This window comes from Mixophyes fleayi, chromosome 4, assembly GCF_038048845.1.
Source record: "Mixophyes fleayi isolate aMixFle1 chromosome 4, aMixFle1.hap1, whole genome shotgun sequence".
NCBI classification, from domain to species: domain Eukaryota; kingdom Metazoa; phylum Chordata; class Amphibia; order Anura; family Limnodynastidae; genus Mixophyes; species Mixophyes fleayi.
In genome coordinates this window covers 323,599,900-323,615,853 of record NC_134405.1, presented here as the reverse complement: position 1 = coordinate 323,615,853, position 15,954 = coordinate 323,599,900, and the positions used below count along the sequence as shown (strand labels likewise).

General features: G+C 41.3%; 1 protein-coding gene across 5 annotated transcripts in view; it reads right to left on the bottom strand.

Annotated features, from left to right (window-relative positions):
- NTF3 (neurotrophin 3) overlaps positions 1-5,068 on the bottom strand; it is a 60,382-nt gene extending 55,314 nt beyond the window's left edge. The window contains exon 1 of one of the 5 annotated variants that reach the window (XM_075210221.1): positions 5,033-5,068. Coding sequence is in view for 1 of the 5 variants with exons in the window: in XM_075210218.1 (XP_075066319.1) it covers positions 259-279 (21 nt within the window). In the remaining 4 variants the exon portion in view is untranslated. Of the gene's footprint in view, positions 1-258; positions 445-1,381; positions 2,271-5,032 lie in introns of those variants that run through there. The other 4 variants (XM_075210222.1, XM_075210220.1, XM_075210219.1 and 1 more) reach the window with 4 other exon arrangements.
- Positions 5,069-15,954: the final 10,886 nt, after the last annotated feature.

Sequence of the window (15,954 nt, the reverse complement as noted above, 5' to 3'; positions counted from 1 at the left end):
TGGGTTTTTTTAATTGCTTAATTCTTAGCTGAGAATATATCCCACACACTGTATATCCACTTGCAAAATAGACCTGCAGAATATTCAACATGCTATAATCGACAGAGTATTTTTTCCAATTGCTCTCAGAGTAAATTTTTTTTGCTAATATAGTCTAGAGACTGAAATGCAATCATTTTATTAAATGCATATAACTATACCTCCTCTCCCACTGTTCTCGCCTGCTCCCTACCTTGCTCTGCAGGTAAATTGTCTTACCGTGACGGTTGGATTAACCATGGCATCCGTGTCAATCTATTAAGAAACATCGACATGAAGCTGTAGTTTGCTGGAAGTATATTCATTCAGAGTTTCAAAAAGTTGTTGGCTTTTTTTTTTTTTTTGCGGGTGTTCTACAAACCATTCCGAGTTGCTCTATGGGTGAGGAATCTTAAAACTCTGAGTCTTGTGAACATAATCTGCTCGATTATACCTAACCAGCCCAGCCAGATGGCTTGGTGCTCTGCAGAGTAACCCTTTCTCTGCCAAGTGTCTGAGCTACGCTGTACAGAATCTCAGTTAGTGCTGCTCTAGTTTCACACACCAAAAAAAAAAAAAAAAATACAAAATTTGTACCTTTATTTAAGCAAATGGATTTTCCTAAATATACATATATTTTTTTAAACTAAATTATTTTTTTTTCAATATTTAAATGTAGCTCTTTTTTTTTTATCCTGGGCAGTTTTGAATGCACTTGGATAGCAAATGCTCTCTTTTTGTAGAAATAAATATCTAGTAAATTTATTATTCAGAAAAAAATTCATTATTTATATTTTAAAGTTAGAAAAATGTTCTTGAAAATAAAATTTTTACAGTTTGCATTTCATTTAGACTTCAATTTACCCTTTTGGTGTCATGTTTATAAGTAAGTTATTCTGTTATTAAAATATTTTTATATTCACTTTTTTTTATAAATTTATACAATTTCCTCTGTGCAAATCAACAACTTAATTTTTTTTTTTTTTAAAAAAGATAATTGCATTGGCAAGTTTTATACCACATGCCTATAAGACGGTGCATGGAGACGTACATAGGTGCTACATGGTAAATGGCAAATTCTTGCTACAAATAATTTTTCTAGGATCTTTTTACAACCATCAATCAGCAAATAGCACAGTAGTGATGACCGCATCCATATGTGTCATAATTGTGATATTATATGACACCTCCATGGCTGACATACTCAAGAATAATACAAGGATTACCTATATTTCATTATAATCCTTATCTCAAAAAACATCAATGTGTGTAGGTGTCAAAATATACATGTGTTAGTATATCGGTTGAGTAGCATTAAGATGTCATGTATATTCTTGCAAATGCTAAGTGGACCTTCAAATACCTTTTAGAGACTGAAAGCATTGGGTTACATTGAAATTAGGAGTAGTTTCTTCTATTCCACTCTCCCAAAACTCCTTTTGTTCCCGAATATATCCATCTCCAGTTTCCCCTTTTGCATCTTCAAATATCTTTTGGCATTTTGACCCTACCTGTGTCCTCTTTTCAGGAAACCCTACACCCTCTTCTGGGTCTAGGATTCTCAGTAGGGTAAATTTCACTTTGAATCTGAAGAATTTTTCCAATCAGATGGAAGAGACAAAACAGCTTGAAAAAACTCTGATCTATACAAATTGCCCTTGTCTGGTCATCCCCGGCTGTGGCACTTGTCACACTTGAAAGCTCGCAATCAGATTGAAAAGTGATATCGGCCAACCGTTCCTCAGTGGAAAAGTGTTTCAAAAACGGTGTCTCTGTAGCTAGTAATAGTGTCAATGGTCTGAGCATTTTTCTGAGTCCTCAAAAGTTGAAAGAAAAAATGGCAAAGTTTTTCCAGCTTCTTGAGATTGACTCCTCAACATGAGTCCTAACAACCGTTCAGAGGAGTTCATAACAAGCCAAAGTCAAACCGCACTGCTGTAACAGAGGTGGCGGGCGAATCACAAAATATGTTTTCTCATAGGAACACACCACCCCCACTTGGGAAGTGAGTGACAGGTTAAGCCATCCAATGCAGGGTCTGGAGAGAGGGCTGCAGAATGTTGGGACAGTGTGGCATAAAAGTCAATCACAAGGGTTAAAAGAGAGGAAGATAATTTAGAGATACTATGAGCCTCTTTCATCCCAGCAATCCTTATGAAAAGCTGGCTACAGTAAGCAGTGTGCACAGCTCATAGCTATTACAGCTTTCTGGAGAGAGAGAGACGTGGACCCAAGCTGACTTTCTATTGCATAAGGATTGTTAAGGGGAGGGAGGGGAGGTTTGGGATCATGAGTACAAGTGTGTGCGTGTGTGTGTGTGTGTGTGAGTTGGGGGAAATATGTGTGTACTGTATACATTTGCAAGCAAACAACACGCCTTGTAATCTGATAGCTGACAGCTTAAACTTGCCAAAAAATGCTCTAAAACAGAACATTTTTTAGAATGGCTGAAACATTTCAACACCAAACGTATTTCAAGTTTTTCAACATCGCTATCTTTGATCACACTGCAAGTGTATTTTATCTTAATCACACTGGCTCTTTGAAATATATTCTGGTTTTTATTATATTTATTTTGAAAGGGCACTGATTCTATTTTTTATTTTTTTTGCATCCGTTTGGTGCAGTCTGGATGCCAATAAGAGGGGTGAATGCTTTATTTTAAAAGAGCTTGTTATACAGACGGTAAAGGCTCTACAGCTGCAGTGTCAGTCTATGCACTTGGAAACAAGACCGATTCGCTGTCAAAAGGAAGGCAGCTAATACGTGTTATAATCCAGATCCGATTGTGCTAGGCCCTTCCTGGGGAATTAACTGCCTTATATTTTTAGGTACCTCGCATTAACCATGCCTTTAAATAAGGAAGCCAGGGCAGGTGTACTGACATATACCCGAGCCTTCATTGATCAGGAAGAATTGCATAAGCTTGCATGCGTTATTTTTGCTATTTAGCAATATATTAATCGGGCTGTGTGTATTTTGCCTCTTTGTCCTTAATATCATTAACACGTGGTGGTTCAGCAAAAATGTACACCTAAGTATAAGACTGTAACGCTGAAACTGAAATGTAATCCTTTGTCTTTTGCAACAGCGCCACTTTGTGGCCAAAAGGAGTAACTCAGAGAATGGACAATGGGACTGTGTGCTCTCCAGCATGATTTTGGATACTTGGGCAACTATTCCCAAACTCAGCCGTTCACTTTAATGTAGTGTCCATATTGTCATTTATATAGTAGCAATATTCATATGAGGCATATAACTAAAACATTTTACCCTTATATCATTAGTATAATGTATAGAGCTGAAGACAGTTAAGTGGTTAAAAAGATGAGTAACACTATTTACAATATGGCTGTTTAACCAGAGTTTTCTTAACGCATGGGCACGCTGGGCAGCTGCCCGTGGGTGCCACGAGCATAGGGGCCCCACTCGACTCGCCAACTTTTCAGCATATTATTACGGGAGATTTAATCTTTGCTTGTCTACTCTCTCGGAATGTCCGGGAGACTCCCGAATTTCGGGTATGTCTCCCAGGAGAGCAGGCAAGTCTCCTGCATCCTTAATGGCGAGACTCATGGCGAATCACGTCATTTTGTTCCCAGCCCTGTGACAAAATGTTGATTTTGCGGTGGGACCAGAATGACGTGATTCACCATGCCCCGCCCCATTCTGTCTACCCACCACACCCCTTTTCAGGGATCTCCCTTAAAGGAGTATGAAAGAATGATTTGTTCAGAAGCTTCAAACCTTCTTCATTATAACGTTTAGGTGGACTAATCACATAAGTATCAGCTGTTATATGTACATGCAATCGTGCTTTTGCGAATATATATCTCCGTCGGCGGTAATTGGTTTCACGATTACCATCATTCCGACACCGACTGGTCAGGTTTCCGTCACTAGACTTTGACGTCATTGCGACCTCTTTTAATTTAAAGCGGCAGTGTCAGGTTAAGTGTTTAAACACTTAACCTGCGGGGTCCTGACATTGCCGCTTTAAATTAAAAGTGATAGAGGTCGCAATGACGTCAAAGTCTAGTGACGGACTCCTGACTAGTCGGAATCACTTGCGGTCAGCATCCTGCTGCGATCGGAGATCTACAGCGTCGGTATGGAGGTAAGTCTGCGAATATTTAAATAATTTTTCCACCCATTTCGGATTTTAAGTGCAGGGCTCCTCAGTGTCGGAATTTTCCGCACCGTTAAAGCGTACCCAACCCATCTCCCTCTGTATGATTCACCAACCAAGTACCATTTTTATGTTGAATTTCTTGTTTTTCAACCTCAAGCCTCATGTTATATTGTCCAAACATTTATGTGGATTAATCTCTGCTGTACAGCATGTTTTTTTTAATGTTTAAACACTGATTTTGTTGGAGGTACTCTTAATATAATCTTAATTTTATCGATAATTTACATTTTATTCCTGTGAGTGGTTGTGCACTGCTTTGCTTGGGGGCCTATAATGCTGTGAAGAGGTCCCAGTGTTTAACAGCCTCATGACAAGAGGTAATTTAGGTTTACGTGACTAGACCTCATTTTACCATTTTCCCTGTGAATGGATGAAACAATTATTTTATTTTGGTGGCATGTGAAAATAAACATTTTTATATTTTAAATCTGTCAGGTAAAAAAAATAAATCAGAAAATTAACATCAAAATACACTTTACATGATTGTTCCCAAAGTTACTTTTACTAACTTTTATGAGGGTACCAACTATCTGTACTTTATGTCTGGGCTTTTACATCTGACATGCATGCCACAGGCCCTGATTAATGGTTCAGGCCCAGGCTAATACGCTTGTAGCTTCCCCTTGCCATCCACACCAGGCTAATACGCAGTAGGATATAAAAGAACATGTCCTTAGTTTAAAATTCTGGCTTCCTACTACCCCCTATTGATATTTTTATATATATATATATATATATATATATATATATATATATGCATATACTATAATACTATAAATATCTTTAACATATATAAAAGTACACCTTAGCACTAACACTAACCTCACCTCTCACCGACAGTCAACACGGAGATCATAGAGACTATCTAATGTAGCTGTGCTGTAGTAAATACCACAGCGCCATCTAGTGTTTGGAGGCATAATTACTTTATACAGAGAATAAAATCAGTATACAATGCAATTTGAGTTCCAAACCCTGCAGATCATGGCTCCAGTTGAGGGCTGGCAAATTTTAGCCCAAGGGCAAAGACTCGACTCAGCAGCCTGTTAGAAATATTTTTTTAAAGGACACAAAATGCAGGTGGCCCAGTGCAAGGTAGCCCGCTATGGGACCGGCCTAGGGGGCCAGATGCCCCCCCTGCCCAGCCTGCCCCTACAGTGGCCTGCTGCAAATCAGGGCAGGAGGAGGCAATGGTCACACCATGTAGGAGCTTGCTACATCACCTCGGTGGCGTACATACTAGGTCGCCCACAACTCCTCTCATCTCTCCAAAACACTTCTGATTTGCATCTCGCACCAGTGGCAGGAGTGTGTGACTCACATTGGTGAGTGGAGGCATATCTCCAAAGTTCTCACAGCCGAGCAAATGTGCCAACTCTCAGGACAGCGTGTCAGCCTCCTCAAATTGTATCTGTCCAGCCTAAAGGTATGCAGCCGGACGCTATGCCCTAGTGGGTAAAATACAATGGAAAATGGTACCATGCTTACTTGTTATTAGTAAACATTAAAGTTAACCCATCGCCTACACTTAGCAGGCCCAGACATTTTGCCGGCTGAACCAATATTCAGACTATGGAACTAGTGAGATCACTGAGGTATGAGGAACAAAGGACTGGATGAGGCAGGAGCACATTTTTACCCTCAATAATTAACAACGAAAAAATACCAAAAATAAAAATCCGGTTTCAACTAAAGTGAATCATTCTCTAAAAGTGTAAAACCGTTCTCAGAGGTGCTGCAAAGCGGTGTTAGAATTTGTGTGGAAACTTTGTGCCTCAAAGGCTAATAAAAGGGATTCTTCCCTACAGTGTTTTGATTGCAGACTAATAATGTGTTTTGAATTCCTAAAATGTTTCCAAGCTGAACGTCTGATCTGGACACACAGATGCTCTTCTTATGTTGGCTATATACATTCTAACTGCTATGTGTTTATGTGACAGCTATCCAACAGCTTATATAGTTGGGGCATGTCCCCTCCAGGCCGGACCACCGCTGAACGGTTTGGGCTGGTATAATGCACTCCTGGCAGTTGAAGTGTTGGAGTCTCATGCAGCTGCGCGCTGCCTGTGCGGCCTCCTCATTCACTAACACTATTGGTCCTACAGGAATCCTGTTGGACCAGTAGTGTGTCAGTGAATGACGCGGATGTATCATATAATACACCATGAGGCCACGTAATTCACACAGAATTGGTCCTCCAGCGACTTCAGCACCAACATACAGAGCGTTGCGGAGCAGGAAACGCAAGACGTCCCAAAACATCTGGGGGTAAATGTATCCAGCTGCGGGTTTCCAGCGGGTTTGAAAAGGGGAGATGTAGCAACCAATCAGAATCTAGATATCATTTATTTAGTGCATTCTACAAAATGAAAGCTAGAATCTGATTGGTTGCTATAGGCAAGGCAACATCTCCACTTTTCAAACCCACTGGAAACTTTGAACTGGATACATTTACCCTCTGGAGAAAGAAGGGGGAATTCTCCGATGTTCAGACATCACCTCCCCTAGCATTGGACCACCATAGAAATGACACACAGGAGACGCCTACACACAGCAGCTGAACAATAAGTTGCTACTGCGCAATATTTTAAGCATATATATAGCATATTGCTAACACGCATAGCCCTTATATTATCTCGCTCCTACATGTTGCCAACAATGACCCAAGATGCTTTCTTCACTGCACCCAAGAAAGAAACATCCACTCTCAGATCTTCCTTCCAGTTCTCATCACTGAGGTAGGAGATTGGACAGTTTTTGATAAGAGAAAAACTGGATCATACTTTACTATATACTTCTCTGCAGTGAGACAAAAACACAAATCTTTGGACACTCTTCAGATGATCACAAATACAACCTGCACATATATAATAATAATAATCACAACCAATATTTACAATTTTTTCAGGTCCCAAAAGAACACCCTACGATTCATACCAGATGGAACATACTATTTTTTCTATTTCACTTTTTCTAATTTTGAGGGCAATTAAAATATTGTGTTATACTTCATGAGCACTGACCATTAGGGGTTAAACATTTCTGTGCAGCCAGCCAATCACTTTGCGGGGAGTGGTTTACAGGAGGTGATAAATTAATTTGGCATAGTGGGCTGGCCCTCTTGGTTCCTGGATTTCAGATACCTCCCTCCCGTCTTGCATAGGTTTGGTTATGTTACAATTTAATTTTCTTGTCTCAAGACAAGGAGCAGTAGGTAGGAGAGCAATGCAGTCAGCGACTTATCGAAGGTGCTACCGTTGAATTGGCTGCACGTCACTGCCCCTTTTGCAGTAACCCGACTCTTGGTCCTCTGGGGTGGAGGGTCCCTTGTCGTGCTTGGCAATGTGAGTCCAGAAGGGGGCAGTCGCGATGACGCAAAGTTTAGTACCAGCCAATCGTAAAGACTTGGGATTCGTAAAGTCTTGGGATAGCGGTATTGAGATTCACCTTACGCTGTATTGGTTGTTAGCTGACTGCTTCGCTCTCGTCGCCTTCAGAGTCTTAAATAAAATTTCCCACTAAATAAACTGCGACCTTTTGCCAAAATTATATTTTGTGTCCGTGTGGTTATTTTTAGTTAAGTATGTTATCAAGTCTAACTTAAGGTATAAGTGTAATGATAAAGGTATTAACACTGAGTATTTTAAGCGGTTGGAATCCCCAAGCTTCCTGAGAGGCAGCAACTAGGTAGTCCTACATTCCTGAGGGAAACACAGATAAGGACCTCTTGACAATTTTTCTTGACAATTTTAGGAAGCTGATTCAACAGCTGTAAAACTACCACCAAAATACTTGTTCAGTTACGGCCATGCTGTTCAAATCTACCACATGAAGGAACTTGACTTAAGCCAGACAGCGGGATAAAAGTGGAAGTGAAGAAGCGGGAGTGCCTGTATAATTAACAAGTACCTTTCTTTCTTTTTTTTTACAAATCAACAAAACTAATGTAAATAGTACTGCATGAACAAAATTGCTTTCTATAGGACATTTAAATTATAATAATTTTATAGCGGGAATATTTATATTTTGAAATGACCTAGATTACCAGAATAGCATGATGTTAAAATTGATTGCAGTTCTGTGAGGAAAAGTGTATTGGTATTTTCCCTTTGAGGAAAATGCAAAAACGCCCCAGGAACAAACTACATCGTATGAGAGGAACAAAAAACAATTCTCACATTCCCAGACGTCTGCTTGGAGCACTTGGCATAAAAAAAAAAAATGTATTCATCATGATAATTTTTATTACAGGAATGAAAACTATCAATACACAGTTGATTAGCAGTTTTGTTGGATTGTGACTGAAATATAATCAATTTTAATGTAGGTTACCATACTATTGTCTTGTCAAATGTAGTTATTGCCTATAGTCCCTATTTTCTTCATTAATTAAATAGTCCCAGGAGTCATAATTTTGCTTTTTCAGCACATGTGGGGGCCAAAGCATAAAAAGCGAGTTTCTATCTGGACAAAACCATGTTGCATTGGAGGGGGAGGTAAATTTAAAATGTGGGGACAGATAGGGCATGTCCTAGAACAACTTTAAATTTCAGTGTAAAAATAAAGCTATCGAGTATTTGTGTGTTACATGAAAAAACAGCCAGTATTTAAGTTATGTGCAAAATAATAAACTAATTTGCACCTCTTGCATTGTAACATGGTTTGTTCCGAAGAACAGTTACTACTTTTTTTTTGCCTTACTTTCCTTAGTGACTCAGGCCCGTGATGTCTGTCTCAATCATTTAAATAAGAGCTATGACAAAATCTATGTGACATATTACATATTACAGTGTTCACGTCGTAAGCAGTGGAGGCAGCCATTTTGTTGGTTGCACCAATATCATGAGACTGCAGCCTATCAGTTCAGTGCGATTATAATGTGAGAAGGTATACAGCCATATACTGTGTTTTTTTCTGATATTATGGAAATGGCAAATAAATAATCGAATATGACTTGATATAAGATAGGCAAATTCAGTGCTCAAGTGGACTGGTATACGGTGTTATGCCATACCGTCACTTCTCCTACTGCCTTCATTTTAAGACTAACAACTTCCATTCACTTTCGTTTTCCATACCGCCACTACTAAATTTTCACTTAGACCACTGGTCGCATCGCTAATGAATGAAGCGTCAGCTGGAGGAGTGAATATATGAACTGACCATCAAAAGCCTTTAGATGGTGAGTTTGGTGTCATCCTTATCATCACATATCTTTAAATCATCCCCCAGTACCTGCAAAAGCTACGCATCCTACGAAATACGTCTAGAAGTGCGACAATTACATGTACATGCTCTTACTGTACTCAACTTACGCTTTTCCTCCCCCCTTTCGCCTTTCCTGGTGTACGGGGCCGCAAGACTAAGATACAAACAAATACGGATAAGGATGCGTTGTGCTACCCCCGTGCAGCAGAGAAATATGTATGTTTATGCCACAAAAATTGACCACTTGTGAGTCTACTTCCTCTTTAACAATCTGATGCAGGCAGAACTATGATTTCATTCTTGTACCAAAAATAATTCGATTTTAAATCAAAGTAGTAAATGTTCTAAAAGGACATATGAAAGTGATAAACATGGGGTATATTTACTAAACTGCGGTTTTGAAAAAGTGGAGCTGTTGCCTATAGTAACCAGTCAGACGCTAGTTGTCATTTTGTATAATGCACTAAATAAATGAAAGCTAGAATCTGATTGGTTGCTAGAGGCAACATCTCCAGGATGCTAATGTTCGCCTGTCAGGAACGCGAAAAGGATGGTGCCACTAACTGGTATTAACTGGTATTGACGCTACTGAACAAGGCGGCACAGAGTCTAACGCACCCTTGATGTTCACCTAGGAGCCCCACAAGCAGGTTTGGGCTTGGCTGCAAGAGGCCAGCAGGTCGTGGTTCTCCAGAACAGTGACCAATTTAGTGGAGGTGAGAATAGCCAAACAATCCGGGTCAGGCCAAACTGGAAGTGCGGTACGAAAGGGAGATCCAGATAGAGAGGTCAGAATAGCCGAAATCAGAACCAGGTGAATAAGCAAAATCACGATCCAGGAGAAGGGTCAAATAGCAAGCCGGGCCATTTATTAGAAGCAATGCAGGATACACGATGGAACGCTGGAGGCAGGAAGACCTGATGCTCTGGAACCCTAATGGTGTCAGAGTCAGGTTTAAATACTGTCTGCCCTATGCTTCATGCATCCATTTATTTTTCCAAATAGGACCTTCAACATTCCAGGATCCAGACAAGAAGGAACTGATCAAAAGACACCAGAAGCCACAAATTGAAATTGACGAGAACAGGTAGGAGAGAGCAGGACAGTCTCGTAGGCAAACCAAGAGGGGGGGGGGGGGGGTCCTAGTGCCTGGAAACCACCCTCCAAGCCTGGGGCACTGTATAATTGAGGATGCTGTACCCTCCTTCACATAGCTCTGCTTGAAAAGGGAGAGCTGCGTGCACCTAACAGTAGTGCATGCAGCATTGCCCATGTATATTATGGGGATAGGAAGAGTTAGAGAGCAGCCAAGCACTGCCTAAAATTATAGCCACGCCCCCATGCATGCTTGTCACGGCCACTGGCGGCGTGGTGTGGAAACCCCCCTCTACAAATCCTGCATTTGCCCCTGAGTCTGCCAACTGTCCTGAATCTGTTGGAGCAGTCCCGAATTTGGGTGACTGTCTCGCTTAGTCAGGATTTGGTCTGACAACAGGACAGTTGGGAGGCATGTCCCGTTCACCGTGTACTGCTTGTGAAGGCAGAACTGCCCGCACCTAACAGTAGTGCACACAGTATTGCCTGTGTAGTTGTCTAAAATGATAACCATGTTACATCATAGGGGTCCCCCCTGCCTAAAGTACCCCGGGCCCCACAGAGCCTTAATCCAGCTCTGGGCCAGGGTGTCAGAATGACCCCTAATGCTCTACTCCTCCTACCAGTAGCACCGCTCATATTATTTGTTTTAGGTTAACCCTAAAGCAAATAATAGCCCCATTAGTATATTGTCCAATGCAAAAACACCAGGTTTTAAAGCAAAAGGGATTTTTGCATTATTATAAATTATCCCCTTTGTTCAGTACTGTAATAGAACATTATATAATCTATTGCTATAATATGATTTATACCCAATTATAATCAGCCAGGTATGTAAAAAAAAAAACAAATGCTGTAGGGAGAAGTAACATATAAAATAAAATGCAATATAAACTGAGGTTAATTGTGTTGCATTTTTTGTTTTCATTATTTAAGATTTATCATTTATGATAATAAAGTATCGCTGGGTTAAGCAACACTAAAATCGCCTCTTTTTATATTGATAAATATATATTGTACCGAAGACCAGGGCCGCCATCAGGGGGGTACGGGGGGTACTGTTGTACCGGGCCCGGGCTCACCAGGGGGCCCGGTACAACAGCTCAGCACAGACTTACCTGGGGCCCGCCGCTGGTCTCCGCTCTTCTGTCTTCAGCCTGTGACAGATCACATGATCGCAGGGGGAATGATTCCTCCACCCCTGCGATCGGATCGTGGTGCCTGGCTGTCACGATGACAGCCAGGCTGAAGACAGAATAGCGGAGACCAGCGGCGGGCCCCAGGTAAGTATGAAAGTATGTGTTGCTCATGGGGGGGGCGCTCATGAGGTAGGGGGGAGCGCTCATGAGGGGGGGGGGGGCGGGTGGCACGGGGGCCCGTACTGGGCCCGATTTTTTCTGAAGGCGGCCCTGCCGAAGACCACCCTTTAAGGATGGGCCGCTACTTATGGGCCAGTGCTATGTGCTTGCCCCCCGGGCTAAAGTCGGCCAGCCAGCCCCTGACCCGCACTTTCTCATGTAGTCATGTGACTGATCCTCACAAGGACAAATGTTCCCTTTTAAAGTTCCGTTTCAACTTCCTTTTGTTCTGCTCAACGTCTGTTGAATGGAGCATAACTCAACTGGAAGGGCTACGTGGGCAAATATCCGTGGGGAAAATAAGTTAATGATATGTAATGTATATTGCTGTTATTTGAATGATTCAGGAAACAATTATTTACAATTAAGGAAGGGACGAGCAACAAATGGGTTAAATTATAATGTAAAGGAAGTAGATAGTGTTAGACGTGCAAGTATCAGCATCAAATAAACGTCATAGGTTTATTTTCGTACTGGGGACCCTCAAGTGATTATAACAATGTTCCTAATTGTAACAGCACTGAAAACATTCAAATCTCATTTGGATAATTAGTGCTGAGAAAAACATAAAGATGGAATAGTGAATCCCTGTGCTTAAGCTGAGCGGAACATGTTCTCTGAGGTCCAGAATCACATCCGAATAACTACACTGAGATAGATGGCTGGCCTTTCCCCGGTGATATAAAGACCTTACTGAAAGCACAGAAGGGAGGCAGAAAGATAAAGTCTTCATGTTTTGTAACACTTTTAATAGCGTGCACCCACATTCTTGTCACCCAACTCTCACCTAGGTCAGGTTTAACTTCACTCGGAGCTCTCTCTCGGTGTCGACACATTGTTCCCCCCAATCAACTTCCCTCATCTCTATAATATATCATTAATCTCTCGACCCATACATCTCCTGCTCTTCCGGCATCTCTTGGAATTACTCCCACTTCTGGGTGTCAGACACAACTGCGCCACAAGGGGGCGTTACAGTAAACTACAATGTAATACCACAGTGGTGCCCCAAATCAATTGATCCCCGACTGTCACTGTCAAGTGCAGTGGTGTTACCGTTAAAATAAAATAGTGCCGGCATCTCTGCAGTAAGGACAAAGACCTCATTATCTGCATTCTCTCAGAGGAGACATACAATTTAGTGGTTCTAAATGAAAACTGGATGCTGATTGGATGAATGCTAACATCTCCAATAAGCAGCCAGCTTTCATTAACAGTGCCTCATTGGATGACCCCTGCTAGTGTTGGGACCTTCTAAATACAGCGAATGGTTGGAGCTTCCACCATAGTAATGCAGCCTGAATAGTAGTTTAATAGCAATATACACTTATCAAAACATATAAAGAGCTGTTTATTAAAGTGAAAAAGAGGTAGGTTTATGGTGCAAATGTTTTTTTGTCGTGTGCCTATTTCTGTGAGAATGCATGTGTTTATTTAGGAGGTACATAGATCATACTGGCCCACTCCAGAATTCCAGGTAGGTCTCCCGGACTTCCAGGGAGCAGGTAATCCTCCCGTAACTTGCCTGTAGGGAGCCTAAATGAGGCCTATTCACAGCAAATTGCGTCATTTAGGCCCTGCCCCTGCGACAAATTGTTGATTTTGTTGCAGGGGTGAGGCCAAAATGACACAATTTGTCATGCCATTCCGTCCTCCCAACACACCCCCCTCTGGGATCTCCCGGAAGTCTGCAATAGATAGGTGAGGTTAGATGTCAGTGTCAGCTGGCGCTGAGCAATTTCAGAACTCCTGATGGGTGTAACCTATTGTGGCGAATGTTGCAGGGGCACATTCGTCCGCCATCTGTTACACCTTATTGCTAGGACGAGATTTAAATTTGCATAAGCAGATAATTCAATGAGATTTAAATGGTGATGAGGTGAAGATGTCATTGCTGGTTTATTCAGTGGCCACAGAGACTTTATTACTTTTTACAGGTGCCCTCAAGGTGACAATAATTGGGAGTCCCCCTATACTTTCAGTGTGCACCTATCTTGCACCATCCAGGTGCATTTTATGTCGTTAGAGGCACATGAATACCCACATAATTAACATAAAATAACAATAGCAATAGTAATGCATGCAATAAAGACCGTCACAATGTGTCTTTACTGCCATGATTTATTTAAGACACAAATGATAAAAAAAAGTGAAAAATTAAATAGACGGAATTATTATTATTATTGTAGATTTGTAAGGTGCCACAGTGCTCCGCAGCGCCGTACAGTAGGGATAACAAGACATACATAAAACAAGACATACAAGGCAGACAAAATAAACGCAGACATGAAAACAAAGGGTATGGAGGACCCTGCTCATTAGAGAGCTTACATTCTAAGTGGGAGAGGGCACAGCTGAAACAAGAGGAGTAAATGTGTTTCAAAGTGGAGATTGGGACAGTTGTGAGGGTGCACTAGTGTGAATAGTATTATCTATTAAAAAGAGATGGGTTTTCAAAGAGCATCTAAAGATTCAAAGGCTGCGGGAAAGTCTGATCGAGCGTGGTAGGGAATTCCATAAGTGGGGAGCAGCACAGGAGAGATCTTCAATTTTTTTAAATATAAAATATCTAATACATGTAAATATGATTATATATATATATATATATATATATATATATATATATATATATATATATATATATATATATATATATATATATATAAATTAGAGATGCTCAGGCTCGGTTTTCTGAGAACCGAGCCCATTCGAACTTAGGGGATCCGAGTAGACTCGCAAGCCGGCTCGTTACTTTCGCGAGTCCTCGGATCTGATTCGAGGCAAAACATCATCATTGCGATGTCGGATCTCGCGGGTTTTGGATTCCATAAGTACCTCCCTCCCTAGGAGATCCAGCGCCATTGCTCACATAGAGACAGGAGGGGTAGCAGTGTTCTTGTCACTCTTCGGTCTCCAGTGACATTGCTCAGTGCCATTGCTCACATAGAAACAGGGGTAGCAGTGTTCTTGTCACTCTCCAGTCTCCAGTGCCATTGCTCAGCTCCATTGCTCATACAGAAACAGGAGGAGTACCAGTGTTCTTGTCACTCTCCTGTCTCCAGTGCCATTGCTCAGCTCCATTGCTCATACAGAAACAGGAGGAGTACCAGTGTTCTTGTCACTTGACAAAAATTGACTGGAAATGATTGGAATATAATGTTATTGAGGTTAATAACAATGTAGGGATAAAAATAGGGGCAAATAATGTGATTTTAGCAACAAAAAAATTAGGGATTTTAGAAAAATCGGGATCCAAAACCAAAATACGCGAGGGCGGTTTTGCCAAAACCAAAACACGAAGTTAATCCAATACCAAAGGATCCAATACCAAAACCAAAACACGGGGGTCAGTGGACATCTCTAATATATATATATATATATATATATATATATATATATATATGATGGACAGCTGCCGATGCGCATGCGCAGTAGGTTGATTTCCGGTTTGGAGTGCGCATGCGCAAAATGGCGCGGCGCACTATTTATACAGACGCCGATAAGAGGGCTAATTATAACTTCTCCTGATGAAGTCTGCTATTGCAGACGAAACGGGTTGAGACTATTTGCTGTGTTGTTGCTCCTGAACTTGTTGAAAGGTGGTCCTGTCTGTAGAGGCTGTATATTTGCTACTAGACATGTAAGTGGCTACTTTTTTTTTTAATAAATTGTATTTTTGAGATACTATGTCACGGGCACTAGGAGTCTTTGCCCAGGATATCACCAGATGATGGATTTACCACAGTAATATAGTTGGTAATATGGTTCTCTGGTAGCAGGGTGACAACGGAACAGGAGAAACAGCAGATGGTGAGAGAATGCTCGAGGAAAGTCTATGACTAGCAGCAACTGGTAATGAGTAGATGAATGTACACGAGGAACCAGATGGACAAGGGAAAGTGAGGAAAGTCAGTGGTCTGCGTATAGCAAGTTGTACCACTGCTATAGTGAGGTGGAATGTCCAGGAGTAGCGAGGAGGTAGTGAGAGTCAGCGGTCTGCGTATAGCAAGTTGTACCGCTGTCTAGGTGCAGGAATGGAATCCAGGTGAAAGTAGGTGACAGGGAAGTCAGTGGTCTGCGTA